The sequence below is a fragment of the Mastigoproctus giganteus genome, chromosome 12 (genome assembly GCF_048544385.1).
Source record: "Mastigoproctus giganteus isolate SK-2022 chromosome 12, ASM4854438v1, whole genome shotgun sequence".
Lineage (NCBI taxonomy): Eukaryota > Metazoa > Arthropoda > Arachnida > Uropygi > Thelyphonidae > Mastigoproctus > Mastigoproctus giganteus.
In genome coordinates this window covers 5,025,858-5,051,277 of record NC_143586.1, presented here as the reverse complement: position 1 = coordinate 5,051,277, position 25,420 = coordinate 5,025,858, and the positions used below count along the sequence as shown (strand labels likewise).

At 38.0% G+C, this 25,420-nt stretch overlaps 1 protein-coding gene across 1 annotated transcript in view; it reads left to right on the top strand.

The window, feature by feature from the left end:
• The first annotated feature begins 2,003 nt into the window (after nucleotides 1–2,003).
• Ntan1 (N-terminal amidohydrolase 1) overlaps nucleotides 2,004–25,420 on the top strand; it is a 123,187-nt gene continuing 99,770 nt past the window's right edge. Inside the window, exons 1-2 of the mRNA XM_090386164.1 lie at nucleotides 2,004–2,121; nucleotides 20,631–20,733. Coding sequence (XP_090242290.1) covers nucleotides 2,038–2,121; nucleotides 20,631–20,733 — 187 coding nt within the window. The 5' untranslated portion in view covers nucleotides 2,004–2,037. The remainder of the gene's footprint in view (nucleotides 2,122–20,630; nucleotides 20,734–25,420) is intronic.

Below are 25,420 nucleotides of genomic sequence, written 5' to 3'. Positions count from 1 at the left end.
CACTTTCAGAAAGTTGTAATATTCCTCATTGATATCTTGGTTCTGAGCGGTCTGCAGAAGCTCAAACTTGTTCGTAAGTTCAAGTACATACTCCTTTTTCTCCTCTTCTGTTTTCTCAAAGACCTTTGTATTATTTACTCGAGTCAGTTTTTTCCTTTCCTTTCCTACATCTATATCAAGTGTACATCTTACCATTCTGTGATCACTTCCAACATTTATCTTATTCAGGACGGTAACATCATTCACAATATATCTTCTGTTAGTGAGGATGAAGTCGATTTCATTAGTAGTTAATCCATTTAGACTCTTCCATGTCCACTTTCTGTTCACCCTCTTCTTGAAAAAAGTGTTCATTACTGACAGTCCTTGAGATTCTGCAAATTCCAGAACTCTTTCACCTCTTTCATTTCTTTCACCAATTCCAAAATTTCCTATAGTTCCCATTTCCGTGCTGTTTTGTCTTTTTCCAACCTTAGCATTGAAGTCCCCCATAATAATAGTGTAGTTGGTTTTCTGCTCATCTAGAAGACTCAATTTCGGTGTACATTTCTTCAACATCTTCATCATCATGGCTCGATGTTGGTGCATAAATCATTATAATCTTTAGCTTGTACCTCTTAGAAATCTTAAGTATTAGTCTTGACACCCTTGGTGATGTCCTTTTGAATTCCAAAATGTTTTTAAAATCTTTATGGACCAGAAAGCCAACTCCACCTTCACTCCTTTCACTGTTTCCATTGGTGTACAGCAGATTTCCACTTGATAAACTTATAAGTGATTCATTTCTTCTTCTTGTTTCAGCCAAACCGATGATATTCCAATTCACATTTTCTAATTCCTTTTCCAGCTCTGATATCCTGTCTTCACCGATGAGTGATCTTACATTATAACAGGCCAAGTTCAGTTTCCGTGCATGGCAGCCTGGTCGTACCCAGAGATTCTTAGCACCCTCTGCTTCCACTCTGATCCTCTCACTGCCGTAAGAGGGAGAGCGAAAGCTGCTGGGAACTTGAGGCCAGTTGTTTTGTCGTGCTGTCATATGCTGGAGGGTTTGGTCTTTTCCTCTTCACGCTGACCAGGCGTCTTGAAGAGAACCACTCTACACGTTCGTTGCCACCTAAGTGACGTAACAGGGCTTACCATCGAGAAGGTGTGCATGAGTGGATTTTAGGGAGGCAGGCCAACTGGACTTCTAAATCTTCTGTAATAGAGAGATATTGGATCCATCAGTGTTTTAGGCTGAGTGTCTGATAACACACAGGATACCTGTTCCCCTCTAAGCCCTTGCCTTGCTATAAGCTTCAACAAGTTCAGATAGCTTGTAGCTATCTAAACTTGTAGCATAGAAATAAGTATTATTAATACTCTTTGAAGCTACTTATACACACTATACTTATAATATTTTATTTTTGTAGTCTTTATAATATTAATATTCTTAAAACCAAATTTAAATTTTCCTTGTCCTGCTATAATATTTTAATTGATGGGGTGAGAAAATTGATAACACAATCATCTAGGTGTCAACATTTTTTTTTTTTAAATAACTATCTGTTATGAATATATTTTGATTATGAAGTGACTATGGTATGATTGAACAAAAAAAAATGTTAACTACATTGTCTGCATGTAAATTTGAGGTAAAGTCTCCCACATGGCTGACTTGTTACAGACAAACATGCCCATAGGTGCCAATCATATACTTAAATACCTATTTGAGTATTTGATTATGCTTAATAAGAATGTTGCATTTCATTTCAAGAGTAAAATTGCTTTTTGTGCTTAACCTTATTATAATTACCACTTTGAATCAGAATGGACACAGTTTATGAATCAATTTTTTTCTAATTATGGATAGGCTTTTGTTTATGCTAATAACATTAAAAGCTAATGTAATGTGTTATATTGTTAGTGTGATTTTTTTCTATTTTTTTGTAATGTGAAGATAATTGTAGTGGCATTGTTATAATTTTTTTTCTCTCTCTCTCCCCCCCTCACAACAGTTTGAGATCTAGTTAGTTTTTCTAAACTGTTGCCAGGATGCCTTTGGTAATCAATGGTATTATGCTGGAAGAAGTGCCCTGTGATACGCGGACACTTTTTGAAATGTATCCTCATCTCAAGGTTTGTTCTGAAAATATGTCTTATATCATTAAATTATGAAAATATGTCTTATATCATTAAAGCATTTTAAAAGTATCATAAATAAACTAATTGATAAGTGAATTTTGTATTTTTTTTTTTTTTTTTTTTTGAAACCTCAAACACGAAAGGTATTAGAACCTATTGTAGTTAGTACCTTGCATGAGTTTAAGGTTGGGATGATGAAAGAAGATAGTTGTTGACATTAGACTTGAATTTCTGTGGATTGTAATTTTTCAGGAAATAATGTGTGAAGGGAGGTTCTTCTGGAAAACAGAAGTTGAAAGAATAAATGAAGAAAAAGAAAAGTTGGTTCTCTGAGTTAAAAGTTGGACTGTAAAAGGATGCTGACTGGTTTGGAAGAGAGAGGAAGAATTATAGAAGCCATTTCAGAAGAACAGTACTCACGGAAGTATATATAGAAAAGGCATGCAGCTGAAACAGAACTCTGTTAGACAGAGAGTGAATAGACTTTTTGGAGATAGATCATTAATTAACTTAACTGCCCTCTTTTAAATGGAATTGAGAAGCCTGAGAGAGATTATGGAGGCATCACCCCAGATGTGGGAACAATATTCCATGGTAGGGCAGATTTGAGATCTGTACAGAGTAAAGTAATTGTTTAGAAGAAAAGTAATGCTCAGAGCAAAAGGGGAATCCCAGCTTTTCAGATGCAGAGAAAGTAATATATATGATGTGCTTATGCCAAGAGAGATTAGAAGTCAGGGTAAACCCTAATAGAGATATGTGACCTTGTTAGAAATCTGTGTTGTCAAAGATAAGCATAGTAGCAGCAGAATTTTCTTTGCGAGATATGACAGGACTGAGTTTTTAAAAGGATTCAAATTAACTAAGTTACCTTTACCCATGGGAGAATTACCTGATGATCAGCAGTTAAGGATTAGATAGCGAACATTTGAGAAATTTAAGCTATTTGTGCAGGGTAAAGTTTTTCATACTGGAAGATAGAATGCAGTGTACTATCATCAGCAAAACTATGAATAGGATTTTCACTCAGTAAAAGAAGTTCATAATGCACAAGAGGAAAAGAATGGGAGAAAGAACTGGACCTTGGTGAATACCAATATTAGTGGAGAAGATAAAAGAGAGAGAGAGAGAGAGAGAGAGCCAGTTACAAAAAACAGTTGGCAATCCATAAGATGGAAGCTTATTTAGAAGACCTTTGTTTCCCCAAACTTTTCCATTGAATTTATCCATAAATGGGTAACATAAGCTGGTATGTCATCAGTAGTGAAGGAATCCGTGCTGGTGATCTTTGGTCAGGTAGACATTTTCTGGATAAGTTAGAAGTTAGTTGTCAGTTAATGAATTTCTCATTACTTCATAAAGGGCAAAATTAAGTGCAATGGGAGGATAATTAGATGGGATGGATTTGTCAACTATATATTCAAACAGGCCTATGGGGCTGGGAAATTCCATACTGCAATAATTAAAGACAAACACCAGCCAAGGAATTAAAAATTTTTAATTCCTCCAGACCTGTATGCAGTACTCAAGGCGTAGCCTGACCATTGCCTTATACAGAGGGATAATCACCACCTTTTCCCTGCTAGCAAAATTCCTATATATCATTGACAAAACCCCATGACCTGCCCTGGCAGCCTGTCTGCATTGCTCAGAAAACTTCATATCTGCCTGCACAATTACATCCAGGTCTTTTTCATTTTCTACCACCTTAAGTGTAGTACCACACAGTGGGTACTTTTCTCTCGGGTTACTTCTGCCCATAGGCAGTACTTTGCATTTGTCAAGGTTAAACTTCAGTTGCCACTTCTTAGCCCATCTGCCAAAATTATCTAGATCCTGTTGCAGTAGCACACTGCCATTACTGTAATTAACAACCCTGCCAACCTTTGTATCATCTGCAAACTTCGACATTAAGCCTGATATACCTTCATTAATATCATTGATAAATACACAAAACAAGAGTGGACCCAACACCGAACCCTGTGGGACTCCACTAATAACATTAGTCCAAGAAGAGCAGCACCCATTGATTACCACCCTCTGTCTTCTCGCACTTAACCATCCTTTTATCCGTTGTAGCAACGTACTCTTAATACCATTCTGCTCCAATTTGTACAATAGTCTTTCATGGGCAACAGTGTCAAAAGCTTTCCTGAAATCGAAATATATGATATCAAAATTATTTTTTGCATCCAGTTCCTTTGTGACCACATCATAATATCCTATCAAATTTGTCAGACAAGACTTTCCCTTAACAAACCCATGCTGTGTCTGAATTATTGCTGCAGTCTTGTCTAGATGAGCCTGCAATGCATCTTTAACCAGTGACTCCATTATTTTACCGGGAACAGAAGTTAAACTAACTGGTCGGTAATTACTCGTGTCACCCTTCGATCCCCCCTCTGTGAATTGGGAATACATTTACACATCTCCAGTCATTAGCATTAGTAGAGGCATATGATGCAAGAAAGCAAGCTTATTCATCATCAGCCAAAAAAAAAAAAAAAAACAACCACTACTCCCATTTCACCCCTCCGTTCGTTCGAAATACCTGTCCAGCTGAGCCTTAAATTTATTTAGGCTATCAACTTCAACAACAAGCGATGGGAGTCTATTCCACAAACCAACTGCCCGCTGGCTAAAGGCAAATTTCCGCACATCTATCCGACATCCGTCCTTCCTCAATTTGAATTTATGCCCTCTCAGGTGATTATTCTGAGCAAGAGGAAGAATCCCATCGGCATTGAGCATGCTCAAGCCATTCAAAGCCTTATACACCTCTATCAGATCACCCCGCCGATGCCTAGTCTCCAGGCTCTGTAATTTGCAAAACTTAAGCCTTTCTTCGTAAGAGCAACCCTTTATTCCATTCACTAATCTTGTTGGCGCCTCCGTAGCCAGGTGGGCAGGAGCAGCAGTGCGTAGCACACGCTTCTTGATTAGACCGGGGTTCGAGCCCGTGACCACCAAATACGGAGGATGCGGAAAGGTCAGGGAATGACCACCGCATATCCCCGGAGCAATATGGCCTTAGTTGCTAATGCTCCTAAAAACCAAAATAACAACAACAACTAATCTTGTTGCCCTTCTCTGTACTCGTTCGAGCAGCTCTACATCCTTCTTGAAATGAGGCCTCCAGACCTGTATACAGTACTCAAGGTGTGGCCTGACCAATGCCTTATACAAGGGAATAATCACATCCTTATCCCTGCTAGAAAAATTCCTGTATATCATTGACAAGACACCATGAGCTACTCTTGCAGCTCGTCTGCACTGCTCAGAGAACTTCATATCTGCCTGCACAATTACCCCCAGGTCCTTTTCATTCTCTACCACTCTCAGCGTAGTACCTCAGAGTTGATACGTTGATCTGGGGTTACTGTTTCCCATATGTAGTACTTTACATTTGTCAATGTTAAACTTCATTTGCCACCTCTCAGCCCATCTGCTCAACCTTTCCAGATCCTGTTGCAGCAGCATAGTATCAGTAGTGTCCTTAACAACCCTGCCAACCTTGGTATCGTCTGAAAACTTGGACATTAAGATTGATACACCATCATCAATATCATTTATAAATACAGAAAACAACAATGGACCCAACACTGAACCCTGAGGAACTCCACTAATAACATTAGTCCACGTTGAGCAGTGTCCATTGATTACCACTCTCTGTCTTCTGCCACTCAACCATCCCTTTATCCATAGCAGCAATTTGCCTCCAATGCCACACTTCTCCAATTTGTGCAGCAGTCTTCCATGCGCAACAGTATCAAAAGCCTTTCTAAGATCCAAATATATAATATCAAAGTTATTCCCTGCATCCAGTTCTTTTGTGACTACATCATAGTATCCAATCAAATTGGTCAGACAAGACCTGCCCTTAACAAAACCATGCTGTGTCTGAGCTATAACTGAATTCTTGTCCAGATGATCCTGCAGTGCTTCTTTAACCAGTGCCTCCATTAATTTTCCTGGAACCGAAGTTAAACTAACAGGTCTATAATTACATGTGTCAGCCTTTGATCCTCCTTTGTGAATTGGGGTTACATTTGCACATCTCCAGTCGATGGGTACCTCCCCTGAGTCCAAAGAAGCTCTCATAATTATGGCTAGGGGTTTGCTTACTTCCTTTGCTGCCTCCTTTAATATAACTGGATAGATCCCATCAACCCTGGTGCCTTTTTTATGTTTATCCTCAGCAATTTCTCCTCCACTTTCCTCTCAGTTATTAGAAAATAATCTAGCTCACTGCCAATGTTTACTTCACCTACGACATTCCCCTTCCTGAATAACTCCTCATGTGTGAATGTAGATGCAAAATACTCATTTAGATTGTTAGCCACCTGAGCAGGATCCTCAACTGTTGAACCATCAACATCCAGTGGACCAATCTGATTCATCCCTTTCCTTCTTGAGTTTAAATAGGTAAAGAACTCTTTTCTGTTTTTCTTTGCGTCCTTTGCCAAGGATTTCTCATAATCTGCCTTTGCCTGCCTAATCTCCTTTGTGACTTGGTTACAGACCAACTTATATCTATCATAGGCTTCCATGTCACCCATTAATTTGTATGTATCCCATGCATTTTTCTTCTCTGCCATATGTCTCATTATTTCTGTGACATCCATTTAGGCCTAAACCTTAAACAATATTTCTTAGTTGGTATGTAAAGCCTGGTAGCTTCCAAGATTAGTTCCTTGAATGCTTCCCATTTTGAATTTGCTGTTGGTAGCATCATCAGTTGGTCCCACTGTATAGAATTTAAATACTGTCTCAGCCCATCATAGTCGCCTTTACGAAAGCAAAAACCCTTCCCTTTGTCTCTGATGGTAGTTACCTCCTTGAGTAAATCCCACTTCAGCACACTGTGATCACTGCCACCCAGTGGTTCCTTTATCTGCAGATTCCTAATGCATGAAGAATCACTACTGATAATCAGATCAAGAGTATTGCTCCCTCTAGTTGCCTCCCGAACATGCTGGTGTAGAAAACAATCATCCAATAAATCCACAAAAGCCCTGCTAGTGTGTGAGTGACCAACCCACAAATTCCAGTCAATATCTGGGAAATTAAAATCCCCCATTATAAGACTCTCTGATTTACTGGCCCATTCTATTTCCCTGTACAGTATCTTATTATACTCATCAGAGTCATTAGGCCTATAGCACACTCCTACTCTCAATTTTGATTTACCTATGCTTATGTCACACCAAACTGACTCGACACTGCCCTGTCCATCAATGTCGACTGGCTTCCCTTCCTTGGATTTTATGTGTTTTTTAACTAATAGCATAACCCCTCCTCCCCACCTGTCCTGTCTATCCTTTCTATACACATTGTACTCCCCAAATTCCAGTTCTGCATTCCTTATATCTGTGTGACACCACGTCTCTGATATCCCAACAATATCTGCCTTTGATGTTTTGAGCAATACCTCAAATTCATCAAATTTATTTACTAAACTCCTAGCATTGGTGTACACGCAAGTATACCTGCACTTGTTTCTATTCTTAGCTACCCTAACACAACCCATGTGTTTACTTGTATCACAATGACTTCCAGCAGTCCCTGAAATATCCTGCATCTTGTTTTTCAGGCTTCTGCTCATTCCAATAGAAGTCCGTGGCATTGGAGGAAAATTGCTGCAATGGATAAAGGGGTGGTTGAGGGGGGAGAAGACAGAGAGTGGTAATCAATGGACACTGCTCATCGTGGACTAATGTTATTAGTGGAGTCCCTCAGGGTTCAGTATTGGGTCCATTATTGTTTTCTGTGTTTATAAATGATATTGATGATGGTATATCAAGCTTAATGTCCAAGTTTGCAGATGATACGAAGGTTGGCAGGGTTGTCAAGGACACTACTGACACAATGCTACTGCAACAGGATCTGGAAAGGTTGAGCAGATGGGCTGAGAGGTGGCAAATGAAGTTTAACTTTGACAAATGTAAAGTACTACATTTGGGAAACAGCAACCCCAGAGCAACGTATCAACTCTGTGGTACTACACTGACAGTGGTAGAGAATGAAAGGGACCTGGGGGTGGTTGTGCAGGCAGATATGAAGTTCTCTGAGCAGTGCAGACGGGCTGCAAGAGTAGCTCATGGTGTATTGTCAATGATATATAGGAATTTTTCTAGCAGGGATAAGGAAGTGATTATTCCCTTGTATAAGGCAATGGTCAGGCCACACCTAGAGTACTGTATACAGGCCTGGAGGCCTCATTTCAAGAAGGATGTAGAGATGCTGGAACGAGTACAGAGAAGGGCAACAAGATTAGTGAATGGAACAAAGGCTAAAGTTTTTCAAATTACAGTTTCTGGAGACTAGGCACCAGCGAGGTGATCTGATAGAGGTGTATAAAGCCTTGAATGGTTTGAGCATGCTCAATGCTGATGGGATTCTTCCTCTTGCTCAGAATAATCACCTGAGAGGGCATAAATTCAAATTGAGGAAAGACAGATGTAGGATAGACGTGAGGAAATTTGCCTTTAGTCAGCGGGTGGTTGGTTGGTGGAACAGACTTCCATCCCTTGTCGTTGAAGTTGATAGCCAAAATAAGTTCGTTCGAAATACCTGTCCAGCTGAGCTGGACTGGTATTTCGAACGAACAGAGGGGTGAAGTGGAAGTGGTTATTTTTATTTATTTATTTATTTTATTTTTTTTTGGCTGATCCTGCATAAGCTTGCTTTCTTGCATCAAATGCCTCTACTAATGCTAATGCTAAAACAGTGAAAAAGACCCAAGGGTAATTGTGCAGTCAGATATGAAATTCTCTGATCAGTGCAGCTGGACAGCTGGGATAGCTCATATGGTTTTGTCACTGATATATATAGAACTTTTATAGCTGAGATAAAGAGGTGATTATCCTATTGTACAAGGCAGTGGTTAGGCCACATCTTAAGCACTGTGTACAGATCTGGAGGCCTCATTTTAGAAAGGATGTATATCTGCTGGAAAGTTGCAGAGATAGTAAGAAATCTTCAGTTCTGTAAATTGCAGTATCTAGAGACTGCAATTGCAGAACTGAACCTAGGCACTTGTGAAGTGATCTGATTAAGGTGTTTATGGCTTTGAATGGATTAAACAAGCTCAGTGCTGCTGGCATTCTTCCTCTTGCTTAGACTACACACAGGAAAGGACATACATTCAAATTGAGGAAGGATGGTTGCATGGTGGAAGAATGTGTTCAGCCAGCAGGTGGTTGGCTGTTGGAACAATCAAAAGCATTTCCATCTGCTTTGTTGCATTATTTTCCTCTACTAATTCTAATATGCACACGATCTTTCAAAGGTTGTGGCTACTTCTGATTAATTTTTTTGTTATAATTTCTGATGGAGACGTGTTGTATAGCAATATTCAGTTACTAATCTTTTAAGTGGTAGAAGCTCAGTGGCAGTAATACCCATATAATTGTAAGGTATGATGACCATTTGTTTTACCTTTGATTGTTGCTCACAAAATATAGGATGGGGGGGGGAGTAAGCATGGTAAAGATGGATGCTTCCACCAAGCTGATTGTGACTTCATTTCGTTAAAATCAAGTGCCAGTACCTAATCAATTGCAACTGTGTGATTTAAAAACAGTTAGCATTAGCATTAGTAGAGGCATATGATGCAAGAAAGCAGGCTTATGCAGCATCAGCCAAAAAAAAAAAACCCTTCCACTTCACCCCTCCGTTCGTTCAAAATACCTGTCCAGCTGAGCCTTAAATTTATTTAGGCAATCAACTTCCACAACAAGGGATGGAAGTCTGTTCCACCAACCAACTACCCGCTGGCTAAAGGCAAATTTCCGCACATCTATCCTACATCTGTCTTTCCTCAATTTGAATTTATGACCTCTCACGTGATTATTCTGAGCAAGAGGCAGTATCCCATCAGCATTGAGCATGCTCAAACCATTCAAGGCCTTGTACACCTCAATCAGATCACCTCGCCGGTGCCTGGTCTCCAGACACTGTAATTTGCAAAACTTAAGCCTTTCTTCGTAAGAGCAACCCTTCGTTCCGTTCACTAACCTTGTTGCCCTTCTCTGTACTTGTTCTAGCAGCTCTACATCCTTCTTGAAATGAGGCCTCCAAACCTGTATATAGTACTCAAGGTGTGGCCTCACCATTGCCTTATACAAGGGAATAATCACCTCGCTATCCCTGCTAGAAAAATTCCTGTATATCATTGATAAGACACCATGAGCTACTCTTGCAGCCCGTCTGCACTGCTCAGAGAACTTCATATCTGCCTGCACAACCACCCCCAGGTCCATTTCATTCTCTACCACTGTCAGTGTAGTACCACAGAGTTGATACGTTGCTCTGGGGTTGCTGTTTCTCATATGTAGTACTTTACATTTATCAATGTTAAACTTCATTTGCCACCTCTCAGCCCATCTGCTCAACCTTTCCAGATCCTGTTGCACAGCATACCATCAGTAGTGTCCTTAACAACCCTGACAACCTTTGTATTGTCTGCAAACTTGGACATTAAGCTTGATATGCCATCATCTTCTGCCACTCAACCATCCCTTTATCCATGGCAACAATTTGCCACCAATGCCACACTGCTCCAATTTGTGCAGCAGTCTTCCATGTGCAACAGTATCAAAAGCCTTTCTAAGATCCAAATATATAATATCAAAGTTATTCCCTGCATCCAATTCTTTTGTAACTACATCATAGTATCCAATCAAATTGGTCAGGCAAAACCTTCCCTTAACAAAACCATGTTGTATCTGGGATATAACTGAATTCTTGTCAAGATGATCCTGCAGCACTTCTTTAACCAGTGCTTCCATTAATTTTCCTGGAACAGAAGTTAAACTCACAGGTCTATAATTACTTGTGTCAGCCTTTGATCCTCCTTTGTGAATTGGGGTTACATTTGCACATCTCCAGTCTGTGGGTACCTCCTCTGAGTCCAAAGAAGCTCTCATAATTATGGCTAAACGATTGCTTACTTCCTTTGCTGCCTCCTTTAATATAACTTGATAGATCCCATCCACCCCCAGGTGCCTTTCTTGTATTTATCTTCAACAATTTCTCCTCCACTTACTCTCATTTATTACAAGATCATCTAGCTCACTGCCAGTGTTTACTTCATCTATGGCATACCCCTTCCTGAATAACTCCTCATGTGTCAATGTAGATGCAAAATATTCATTTAGTTTGTTAGCTACCAGAGCAGGATCATGAACAGTTGAACCATTGATATCAAGTGGACCAATCTGATTCATCCCCTTCCTTCTAGAGTTTACATAAGTAAAGAACTCCTTGCTGTTTTTCTTTGCATCCCTTGCCAAAGATTTCTCGTAATCTACCTTTGCCTGCCTAACCTCCTTTGTAACTTGGTTACAGATCAACTTATATCTATCATAGGCTTCTGTGTCACATGTTAATTTATATGTATCCCATGCATTCTTCTCTGCCATAAGTCTCATTAGTTCATCTGACATCCATTTAGGCCTGAACCTTGAACAATATTTCTTAGTTGGTATGTAAAGCCTAGTAGCTTCCAAGATAAATTCCTTGAATGCTTCCCATTTTGAGTTTGCTGTTGGTAACATCATCAGTTGGTCCCACTGTATAGAATTTAAATACTGTCCCAGACCATCGTAGTCGCCTTTACAAAAACAATAACCCTTCCCTTTACCCCTGATGGTAGTTACCTCTTTGAGTAAATCCCACTTCAGCACACTGTGATCACTGCCACCTAGTGGTTCCTGTATCTGCAGATTCTTAATGCATGAAGAATCACTACTGATAATCAAATCAAGAGTATTGCTCCCTCTAGTTGCCTCCCGAACATGCTGGTGTAGAAAACAATCATCCAATAAATCCACAAAAGCCTTGCTAGTGTGTGAGTGACCAATCCACAAATTCCAGTTAATATCTGGGAAATTAAAATCCCCCATTATAAGACTCCTGATTTACTGGCCCACTCTATTTCCCTGTACAGTTTCTTATTATACTCATCAGAGTCATTAGGCCTATAGCACACTCCTACTCTCAATTTGATCTCCCAATGCTTATGTCACACCAAATTGACCTGACACTGCATTGTCCAGCGATGTCGACTGGCTTCACTTCCTTGGATTTTATTTGTTTCTTAACTAATAGCATAACCCATCCTCCCTTCCTATCCTTTCTGTGGACGTTGTACTCCCCAAAATTCCAGTTCGGCATTCGTTATATCTGTGTGACACCACGTCTCTGATATCCAACGATAATCCGCCTTTGATGCTTTGAGCAATACCTCAAATTCATCAAATTTATTTACCAAACTCCTAGCATTGGTGTACACGCAAGTATACATGCACCTGTTCTTTTTCTTAGCTACCCTAACACAAACCATGTGTTTACTTGTACCCCAATGAATCCCAGCAGTCTCTGAAATATCCTGCATCTTATTTTCCAAGCTGCTGCTCATTCCAATAGAAGCAGTGCAAGAATCACTTTCACCTCTGCCAGTGGCTACTGTTAATCTATTAGTCCTTGTATCCCCCCCCCCCCCCAATCTAGCAGTTTTCCGACCCACGTAACACTGCCTCGGCGGGATCAGCAAACATTCTTGCACCCTTTCTATTTAAGTGTATCCCATCCCTGTAGAAGCAGTCTCACCTGTTAACAAGTACAGACCAGGTTGAAAAAAATTCTACCCTTGAGCCTTGCACAATCTTTCCAGTTCATCTCCTTGTCAGTAATGTGCAAATAACTGCATTTCAGTTTCTTTATGCTTTGCTTATTCAACTTACAGCAAATGTAGGCTCCACTGAGTGCCAGCCTTTCATTTTTTGTAACAGCTCAGTTAAAATTTCAACAGATGATTTCAGTATTCCCGATTCATTGCTGTTTCTTCATGGGTCATACATCTGTATTCCTCAAAAAGGTAGTAATAATGACTGACTCATGCTAACTGCAGTGGATTACATCAATCATATACGACCAAAACTTTATTAAAATAAATTAAAATAAAATAAAAATAAAACAGAATAAAATTTTATGTAAAAATAAAATACACTGACAACTGTCGAGTTAAAAGCAATTAAAATATAAAGATAGAATTAAAATACATAAAATTAAAATATACACAAAATATTACAAATTAAAGCAATAAAACAACTGTAGCTTTCAAAGGCAACCTCCTCCTTTATTAACAGTTCAGATTTACTGCCATAGCACATCTTTAAATAACATTGCCAGGATAATCGCTCACGGTACATTTTACTGCATGAGCATGGGAATTATCCTCCACATATGCATTGAGACCAGAAATGTCTTGGGATCGTGCCAGGTGGAACCATTCATCCTGTCCAAGAATTACTGTTTCAAAGAGTGGGTGTGAATACGGACTCCCCTTATCTCTATTGATATTATGTTCAGAAGAATAAATCTGCAAGCTCTGGAGCCATTTCCCAGTTCCAAATCTTATACGAATGATCAATGGCAACAGCAACGCCTGGAGAAATTTGGTGATTCTCCTCCGTGAAGTGTTCAGTCATAGCAGATTTCACATTTAAAGATCATATGGGGGAACATACTAGAGCAATAGAGACTACAACCCGATGGAAAATCTGCTGTGGCTGAACACTTCAGGAATTGATTTTTTGCATAGGAATTGGAACAGAAAATGGGTTGAGAGCTTGTGGACTTGTTCTTTGGAACATAATACCATCAAGAGATAGCTTAGAGTGTATTCACCCCCCCCCCCTTTGAAACCGTAATTGTTGGATGGAATGAACAGGTTCCACCTGGCACTGAGCCATTTCCAGTCTAATGTACATTAGCATTAGTAGAGGCATATGATGCAAGAAAGCAAGCTTATACAGCATCAGCCAAAAACAAAAAAGGAAAAAAAAAAAAAAACCTTTCCATTTCACCCATCCATTCGCTCCAAATGTTTGTCTGGTTCTGCCTTGAATTTATTTAAGCTGTCCACTTCTACAACGACAGATGGAAATTTGTTCAAAAATCAACCGCCGCTGACTAAAGACAAATTTCCGCACATCTATGCTACAACTATATTTTCAACCTCAATTTGAATTTATGTCCCCTTAGGTGATTAATCTGGGAAAGAGGAAGAATCCCATCAGCATTGAGCTTGCTCAAACCATGCAAGGCCTTATATGCCTCAGTCAGATCACCTTGCAGGTGCCTAGTCTCCAGACACTGTAATTTGCGAAACTTAAGCCTTTCTTCTTAAGAGCAATCCTTTGTTCCATTCATTAATTTTGTTGCCCTTCTCTGTACTTGTTCCAGAAGCTCTACATCCTTCCTAAAATGAGGCCTCCAGACCTCTATACAGTACTCAAGGTGTGGCCTTACTATTGCCTTCTACGAGGGGATAATCACTCCTTATTCCTGCTAGCAAAGTTCCTGTATATCATTGACAAGACCCCATGAGCTCGTCTTGCAGAAATACTGCAAGAGGAGCTCATGAAGCCCTTCTGCACTGCTCAGAAAACTTCATATTTGACTGCACAATTACCTCCAGATCCTTTTCATTCTCCACTACCCTGAGTGTAGTATCGCACTGTTGGTATGTTACTCTGGGCTGACTGCTACCCATATGCAGTACTTGACATTTGTCAATGTTCAACTTCAGTTGCCACCTCTCAGCCCATGTGCTCAACTTTTCTAGATCCTGTTTCAGTAGTGTACTATCATTAGTGTCATTAACAACCCTGCCAACTAGGGGTGATCAGCCGTCCCGAATTTGTGGGACATCCCGATTTTCGGCTCTCTATAGAGGCATCTCGAAAGAACCCTAGGTGGGACGTCATTTGTCCCGATTTTCACATAACTTAAGATAAATAATTATAGATCATACTAAAATTCATTAACTAGCATAAAGTGAATGTGTATAGAAAGTTTAAGTAAAATAAATCTTCATTTACATCTTTGATGTTTATTTTAAAAATGAATATGTGAAGATATACCTCTATATATATATATATATATATATTTATAATTATTGATAAAAAATAAAGAAAGAATGTTAAAATGACAATAACTGTAACTAATATGTAAATAATATTTATGAGTCAATGCAGTTGCAAGCAATCATGCAATACACCCATAATGTCTATAATATTAAGGATAATATAAAGAACCATTAGAATAAGTAAATCAATCCAATAATAATACCATCAGGGATCTAAGAAAACGCAAAAAAAAAAAAAAAAAAAATATATATATATATATATATATATTATCGCTTTTTACCGACAATCTAGATGACTTCAACTGGGGCCAACCACCCAGAATGAAGGCAAAAAACGACAAGAAGTTCTCTGTTTCTGTGATGATCAATATATGCTAAGTAATTTAAATCTAACCAAATATAAACCAGAATAGGCCGGATGTAAATCGAATATAAATAAATCGAAAGAAGATAATAAAAGTTAAAAAAATTTAGAAATATTAGAATCAAAGGTAAGAAATATAAGTAAAATATAAATGTAAGCATATATTAATCATCGTTGACCCGACAGAGAACGTAATTTAATGATTACAATAAGATTAAATATATAATACATACTACATATTGACCGTATCTAGGACATAATGTAATAGTCGTCAAAATAATATGTGGTGCCCCCTATGTGATGGATACGGTAAAAATAAATAATTAAATTAACGCATAGAGAAACATGCAGATAGTAAGAAGAAAAACTAAGGGAGTAGGAATAATAGAACCTGAACTCCATAAAGGCGAAAAATAGTGGTATAGATAAGAAATAGTTTCTCCTACGTCCTCGGATTGCCCTAATAATTTCGGAGAAATAAAAGTAAAGAGTGTAGGACAGTTTAAAGACATTACAAGATATAAGTTGTGGCTCGGGTATGCCCGGGATCGCAAACCCGTTCCTATAGTAGGACCCTGAGCTGAATTTGCATGTTATCTCAGCGTGAACTTAAGTAAATTTAAAAGAATTTAACTATATATATTAAAAAAAAAAAAAAAAAAAAAGTTTTTCTTCTTACTATCTGCATGTTTCTCTATGCGTTAATTTAATTATTTATTTTTACCGTATCCATCACATAGGGGGGCACCACATTATTTTGACGACTATTACATTATGTCCTAGATACGGTCAATATGTAGTATGTATTATATATTTAATCTTATTGTAATCATTAAATTACGTTCTCTGTCGGGTCAACGATGATTAATATATGCTTACATTTATATTTTACTTACAAAGGGTACTAGGAAAGTTTTGCAATACAGCTTTGTTTATTTAATTTTTTCAAAGTAATTTCCTCTACATTCAATACACCTCTCCATCCTCCGAAACCAATCTTTAAACCAGTTCTGCCAAGTTTCACTAGGGAGTAAAGCACACTCGTTGTCCCAAGCCCGTAGAAGGTCCTCATCACTGGAAAACCGCCTCCCTTTTAGCTTCATTTTCACATGCGGGAACAGTGCAAAGTCGCAGGGAGCAAGGTCTGGACTGTAGGGAGGGTGCTCGAGAAGTTTCAGTCCTGTCGTGGTCAAATATTCGGTGCAGGCTTTGGCACGGTGAGCTGGAGCATTATCGTGATGGAGGTACCAGGTGTCCATTCTTGACTTTGGCCGCAGGTTCTTCATAGATCCAATGACTTTAGGCAGGCATTGTTCAGTATACCACTTAGCTGTGACTGTCTTCTGCGTGTCCAAAACGACACGTTCCACAATTCCACTCGATTTGAAAAATACAGCTATCATTTTCTTCTTTACAGATCGGGATTTTCTGACAATTACGGGTGTGTCGTCATCATCAAAGACCCAAACTTTGTTTTGAGCCTTGGTCGGCAGATCGTAATAGTACAGCCAAGTCTCGTCACCTGTCACGATGTTGTTCACATACCGAGATTGTCCCTTATCAAACTTTTTTAACATCTCCCGGCACCAAGTCACACGTCGTGTCATCTGCTCTTCAGTCAGTTGATGCGGCACCCAGAGAGAACAAAGTTTCTTCACGTGCAAATGATCTTGCAGAATCGAACGAATTGCTGGTGCATTTAGGCCCAAAGTATCCTCTATCTGTTGGTAGGTCACTCGCCTGTTTTCGTCAAGCATTTTCCTCACAGCAGTAACGATTTCCTCCGTAACTGACGTTCGTGGCCTTCCCGGCCTCTCAGAATCCTCCAGAGTGAAATTTCCCCTTTGGAATTCTCTATACCACCTGAATATCGTTGTACGATGTGGACAATCATCATCTAGTGCAAGAGTCATTTCTTCTAAGCACTGGTCTATGATTAAACCACGCACGAAATTATACCGCAAAACTGTTCTTATCTCATTTCGTGACCACGATGCCATCGCAAGCACTTTACACTCTCACTACTAATGAATAACTGAGCCCATCGACTTGGCGTGGCGGCTACTATGCACGTATGAACATGTCTCAACATGCAGCAACAAGCAGCTTCCTGTGATTCATTGTTGCGTCATATTGCAAAACTTTCCTAGTACCCTTTGTATATTTCTTACCTTTGATTCTAATATTTCAAAATTTTTTTAACTTTTATTATCTTCTTTCGATTTATTTATATTCGATTTACATCCGGCCTATTCTGGTTTATATTTGGTTAGATTTAAATTACTTAGCATATATTGATCATCACAGAAACAGAGAACTTCTTGTCGTTTTTTGCCTTCATTCTGGGTGGTTGGCCCCAGTTGAAGTCATCTAGATTGTCGGTAAAAAGCGATTTTTTTATATATATATATATATATATATATTTTTTTTTTTTTTTTTTTTTTGCGTTTTCTTAGATCCCTGATGGTATTATTATTGGATTGATTTACTTATTCTAATGGTTCTTTATATTATCCTTAATATTATATATATATATATATATATATATATAGAATATTAAGGATAATAGAAAATTATTAGAAAAAGTAAATCAATCCAATAATAATACCATCAGGGACCTAAGAAAACACAAAAAAAAAAAAAAAAAAAAGAAAAATTACTATCGCTTTTTACCGACAATCTAGATGACTTCAACTGGGGCCAACCACCCAGAATGAAGGCAAAAAACGATAAGAGGTTTTCTGTTTCTGTGATGATCAACAGCAATCTTTCAGGTCAACGATGATTAATATATGCTTACATTTATATTTTACTTATCTTTCTTACCTTTGATTCTAATAATTCTAAACTTCTTAACTTTTATCATCATTCGATTTATATTTGGCCTATACTGGTTTATATTTGGTTTAGATTTAAATTACTTAGCATATATTGATCATCACAGAAACAGAGAACCTCTTGTCGTTTTTTGCCTTCATTCTGCGTGGTTGGCCCCAGTTGAAGTCATCTAAATTGTCGGTAAAAAGCGATAATAATTTTTTTTTTTTTTTTGCGTTTTCTTAGGTCCCTGATGGTATTATTATTGGATTGATTTACTTTTTCTAATAATTTTCTATTATCCTTAATATTCTATAGACATTATGGGTGTATTGCATGATTGCTTGCAACTGCATTGACCCATACATATTAGTTACAGTTACTGTCGTTTTAACTTTCTTTCCTTTTTTATCACTAATATAATTACAAATATATATATATATATATATATATATATAATAACCAAGAAGGGACATGTATATACATTAATATTACAGGGTATTTTGTAATCTTATGTACCAATGAAAAAAATCCAGATTGTTTTTTGGTTGTGTCCCGCTTTTTTAAGGTCGATCAAGAGTTGGTTACCCTACTGCCAACCTTTGTATCATCTGCAAACTCAGACGTTAAGTCTGCTATACTTTCATCAATATCATTAATAAATACAGAAAACAACAATGGACCCAACACTGAACCCTGGAGGACTCCATTAATAACATTAGTCCATGAAGAGCAGTGTCCGTTGATTACCACTCTCTGCCTTCTCCCACTCAACCATCTCTTTATGCATAGCAGCAATTTGTCACCAATGCCACACTGCTCCAATTTGTGCAGCAGTCTTTCATGTGCAACATTATCAAAAGCCTTCCTAGAATCCAAGTATATGAACAAATCCATGCTGTGTCTGAACTATAACTGAATCTTGTCTAGATGATCCTGCAGTGCTTCTTTGACCAGTGCCTCCATTAATTTCCCCGGAACAGAAGTGAAACTAACAGGTCTATAATTACTTGTCACCCTTTGATCCTCCTTTGTGAATTGGGATCACATTTGCACATCTCCAGTCCATGGGTACCTCCCCTGAGTCCAAGGAAGCGCTCATGATTGTGGCTAAGAGTTTGCTTACTTCATTTGCTGCCTCCTTTAACCGGATATTAATATATGGACATGTGGAGTATAATTCTCATGCTCCTATAGTAAAGCTTCACAGCGGAGATGGGAGAAATCCCAAGTGCCATCTGACTCGAACATACCTTATAGTAAAGCTCCACTGTTGATAAAGGAGGCAATTGCCTTTGAAAGTTAGTCTTGTTTTATTGCTTTTAATTTGTAATATTTCATGTATATTTTAATTTTATGTATTTTAATTGTATTTATATTTTTATTGCTTTTAACTCTACAGTTGTCAGTGTATTTTGTTCTGTTTTATTTTTATTTTGAATTTATTTTAATAAAGTTTGGTCATATATGATTGGTGTATTCTATTGCAGTTAGTATGAATCATAACTTTCCCAACCCCAGAGGCCTATTTGAAAAAGCAATACTGACTGTCAGTTTGTTTTGTGTGGTTGGTCATGTTGTGTCTTAGCATTGCTTTTCTTCAACACTAGTCTGACCTTGAGAAACCCTTTGAGACAAGTGTGAAATTGTGGTACAGTCTGATGTCGGCTCACCACACATTTAATGCAAGAGGTCATAAATTTGTGTTAGTGTTCAAACATGTGAAGTTTCAATCCCGATAAGAGATCTTTGATTTGAAACTGTTTTCTGAACTGAAGCAATTTTTCATCCATTTTTAACAGCCTCTACATAATCATTCAATGCAGGAACTCTGTTTCAAGCACACTTTTTTAGAGGTTAAAACTTAAAATTATCCTGATAAATGTCAGCCACACAGGCATACAGGGAGGAGCAGATGCACACTATGCATTACTTTTGAGAGAACTCTTATAATATGTTACCATAGAAGTAAATCAGTATTTGTATTGACTCTACAGCAGGTTTACAACTGTTATTTTGTGAGTATTGCTGAAGTGGTCCATGAAATGTTCCATCAGAAATAGCTCTTATCTACATTTTTCTATTTTGATACAGTTTAACGAATAAAAGAAAATTTACTTGCTTCATCTATATTAAAAGCAAATTCCCAGCATGTAATTAAAATTCAATTATTTTGTTTCTAGTCATGGAGACAAAGTTGAAGTTTTTGTATTGAAAGTGATTGAAAGTGAATGAACAAAAGAGTTTATATAGATTGGTTTTGCCAATTTCTTACTCATTCTAAAGTGTTCTCTTATTCAGCAAGGTTGACAAACATTGTTCTACAGGATTGATATTGAGAGTGATGTGACACTTTTTTTTTTTTTTTTTTTTGTCTTTTTCCAGGATGTTGCTGCTGCTCTAATATCGCAAGCTCCAAAGGTTATTGGCCCATTAGGTTTACTCTATGTCCACCAGAGAGAATATGCCTCAGCTGCACCTCATGATAGTAACCTTTATTTTTTTAACATCAGCTATATGTATATTACAAACAGATTTAAAATTAGTAATTTATAAATTAATTCTTAATAGTTTATGAAAATTGCATTTCATCATTATCCATTGACTATGACTCTACAGAATTTTTTTTCTGATAGATTGTTAATGTATATCAGTTGTTTAAGAAATAAACTTTAAACATTATGCCTTTCATTAAAATTGCAATATAATTTAGATTAGAGTGGGTAAAATTTCACTGGGTTGCTTTTGTAATGTATTGCATTGCTTTTTTTCTTTTTTTGTAACTACTTGTACTTTCATGGTAGGACAAAAAGTGTGACCTGATTGTAGATGATGGTTTATCAGTTTTGAAATATCATTGAATATTTCAATTAATAGGTACACTGAATAAGTATGCTACATATATATTCACAAATGAATGTGTGTGCAAAATTTTTCAGGTATGTAAATGCCAGAAGTGTATCAAACTCTGATAGGGAGATGAGTGATTTTTGTGATACCTGAGAGGAAAGTGGAAGAGCAATTGTTAAAGCTAAACATAAAAGGTACCTGGGATGGATAACACATTATAGCCTTGATGCTGCTTTACTACTAAAACAAAACCAAATCAAGCACCTGGAATGGTTGGGATCTAATTTATTAACATTAGCATTAGTTGAGGCATATGATGCAAGAAAGCAAACTTATATAGCATCAGCCAAAAAAAAAAAAAAATTCCCAATTTCACCCATCCAGTCACTCCAAATGTTTGTCTAGTTCAGCCTTAAATTTATTTAAGCTATCAACTTCCACAACAACAGATGGAAGTGTGTTCTAGCAATCAACTACCTGCTGGCTAAAGGTAAACTTCTGCACATCTATTCTACAACTGTCTTTCCATAATTTGAATCTGTGCCCCCTCAGGTTCTTAATCTGAGCAAGCGGAAGTATCCCATCAGCAGTGAGCCTGCTCAAACCATTCAAGGCCTTATACACCTCAATCAGATCACCTCACAGCTTCCTAGTCTCCAGATTCTGTAACTTGCAGAACTTAAGTCTCTCTCTTGGTAAGAGCATCCCTTTGTTCCTCTCACCAATTTTGTTGCCCTTGTCTGTACTCATTGTAGCAACTCTACATCCTTCCTAAAATGATGCCTCCAGACCTGTACACAGTATTCAATGTGTGGCCTGACCATTGCCTTATATCAAGGGATAATCACTACCTTGTCTCTGGTAGCAAAATTCCTATATATCATTGACAAAACTCCATGACCTGTTCTGACTGCCTGTCTGCACTGCTCAGAGAACTTTCATATCTGATAACACAATTACTCCCAGGTCTTTTTCATTCTCCACCTTCCTGAGTGTAGTACCACACAGTTGGTACATTTCTCTTGGGTTACTGCTATCCACATGCAGTACTTTGCATTTGTCAAGGGTAAATGTCAGTTGCCACTTCTCAGCCCATCTGCCTATCTTTTCTAGATCCTGTTGCAGTAGCATACTGTCTTTACTGTCATTAACAACCCTGCCAACCTTTGTATCCTCTGTAAACTTGGACAATAAGCTTGATATACCTTCATTGATGTAGTAGTAGTAGTGGCATGTGATGCAAGAAAGCAAGTGTATGCAGCATCAGCCAAAAAACAAAAAAAATCACACCATTCCCTCCAAATGCCTGTCCAGTTCCTCCTTAAATTTATTTAACCTATCAACTTCCACTACAACAGATGAAAGTTTGTTCCAGCAATTAACCACCCGCTGGCTAAAGGCAAATTTCCGCACATCAATTCTACATCTGTTTTTTCTTAATTTGAATTTATGCCCCCTTAGGTTTGTAATCTGAACAAGTGGAAGGACCCGATCAGAATAAATACACAAAACATTGTGTATTTATCTTGAATACACATTGTCATTGATAAATACACAAAACAACAATGGGCCCAGCACCAAACCTTGGGGGACTTCACTAATAACATTAGTCCACGTAGAGCAGTGTTCATTTATTACCACTCTCTGCCGTCTCCCACTCAACCATCCTTTTATTCATTGTAGCAACTTGCCCTTAATGCCATACCACTCCAATTTGTACAGTAGTCTTCCATGTGCAACAGTAACAAAAGCTTTCCTGAAATCAAAGTATATGATATCAAAATTATTTTTTACATTCAGTTCCTTTGTGACCACATCATAATATCCAATCAAATTTGTTAGTCAAGACTTCCCTTAACAAACACATACTGTGTCTGAACTATTACTGCAGTCTTGTCTAGATGACCCTGCATCACTTCTTTAAACAGTGACTCCATTATTTTCCCTTGAACAGAAGTTAAACTAACAGGTCTATAATTATTTGTGTCACCCTTTGTGAATTTGGGGATACATTTGCACATCTCCAGTCATGGAGACCTCCCCTGAATCTAAAGATGCTCTTATAATTACAGCTAAGGGTTTGCTTACTTCCCTCACTTCCTCCTTCAATATAACTGGATAGATCCCATCCACCCCAGGTGCTTTTCTTATGTTTAACTTCAACGATTTCTCCTCCACTTTGCTCTCAATTATTACAAAATCATTAAGCACTGTGCTACAATTTGATAAACTTCTGAAATTTTCCTTCCTTAACTCCGTTTGTGGGAATGTAGATGCAAAATACTCATTCAGTTTGTCAGCTATTTGAGCAGTATCATTAACAGTCAAACCATCGAAATCAAGTGGACCAATCTGATTCATCCCCTTCTAGAGTTTAGATAAGTAAAGAAGTCTTTGTGTTTTTCTTTGCACCCTTTGCCAAGGATTTCTTGTAATCAGCCTTCGCTTGTCTAACCTCCTTTGTGCCTTGATTACAAACTAGTTTGTATCTGCCATAGGCTTCTATGTCACCTGATAATTTATATCCATCCCATGCAGTTTTCTTCTCTGCCATGATCCTCATTAGTTCATCTGACATCCTTTTTGGTCTAAATCTTGAACAGTATTTCTTAGTTGGTATGAAAAGCTAGTAGCTTCCAAGATTAATTCCTTGAAGGCTTCCCATTTAGAATTCGCTGTTTTTAACATCATTAGTTGATCCCACTGTATAGAATTTAAAAACTGTCTGAGACCACTGTAGTCACCTTTACGAAAACAAAAACCCTTCCCTTTACCCGTGATGGTAGTTATATATTTAAGTAAATCCCACATCAGTACATTGTGATCACTGTCACCTAGTGGTTCCTTTATCTGCAAATTCTTAATGCATGAATAATCACTGCTGATAATCAGATCAAGAGTATTATTCCCTCTGGTTTCCCCTCGAACAAGTTGCTGTAGAAGATAGTCTTCCATTAAATCCACAAAAGTCTTACTAGCGTGCAAGTGACCAATCCACAAGTTCCAGATAGGATCTGGAAAGTTAAAATCCCCCCATTAGAAGAAATTCTGATTTACCGGCCCACTCTATTTCTCTGCACAATTGTTCGTTGTACTCATCAGAGTTATTAGGCCTATAACACACTCCTACTCTCATTTTCTCCTTCCCAGTGTTTGTGTCACACCAAACTGACTCAACATTGCACTGTCCACCCAAATAACTGGATGCACTTCCTTAGATTTTGTGTTCCTAACAGTTTATCTAGTTCTTCCATGAATTTATTCAGGATATCCACTTATGAAAAACAGCAAATGGAAGTTTTTCTAACAATCAACAACTCAATGGTTGAAAGCAAACTTCTACACATCTCTACATTGCAACCATCCCCTCCCTTAATTTGAATTTTTTTCCCTTCATGTGTGTAGTCTGAGCAGGAGGAAGAATGCCATCAGCATTTAGTTTGCTCAATCCATTCAAAGCATACTTTCATTACTGTCATCAGTTAGATCTCTTCAAAGGCCTGGTCTCTAGATGTTGCAATTGCACAACCTATGAAGCCTTTCTTGATAAGAGCACCATTTTAGTAAGATTGGTGAGGGGAATCTTACCCCTTGATAAGATTCCCCTCACCAGTTTCATTGCCCTTCTCTGTACCATTCCAGGAGCTCTATATCCTCTTTAAAAGGAGGCTTCCAGACCTTTACGTAGTACTCAAGACTTGGGCTGATCATTGCAGTATACAATGGGATAATTCCTCCTTTAACAGATATTTATTTAAAGTATACCCAGTAAAATAAAATAAAATAAAATATTTCCAGAAGCTTTCGGAACTCGTGTCCCTTTCTCAACTGACAGAATTTTTAAATACATTACAAGCAAACTGTGGCACGTTACTCATTCGTCATTGTTGTAGCACGGACGTGTGCTGCCTTGCGCCAGTGATCATCCATCAATAAAACGGTTGTCTCCAGGATTGGATGTATACGCATGCCTTTCTGGCGATTTAATGCCTTAGGGTTGTTCAACCCTAAGGCATTAAATGCCTTAGGGTTGAACCTTAACCCTAAGGCATTAAATCGCCAGAAAGGCATGCGTATACATCCAATCCTGGAGACAACCGTTTTATTGATGGATGATCACTGGCGCAAGGCAGCACACGTCCGTGCTACAACAATGACGAATGAGTAACGTGCCACAGTTTGCTTGTAATGTATTTAAAAATTCTGTCAGTTGAGAAAGGGACACGAGTTCCGAAAGCTTCTGGAAATATTTTATTTTATTTTATTTTACTGGGTATACTTTAAATAAATATCTGTTAAACTATGGACCCCAGTACTCCAGGCCC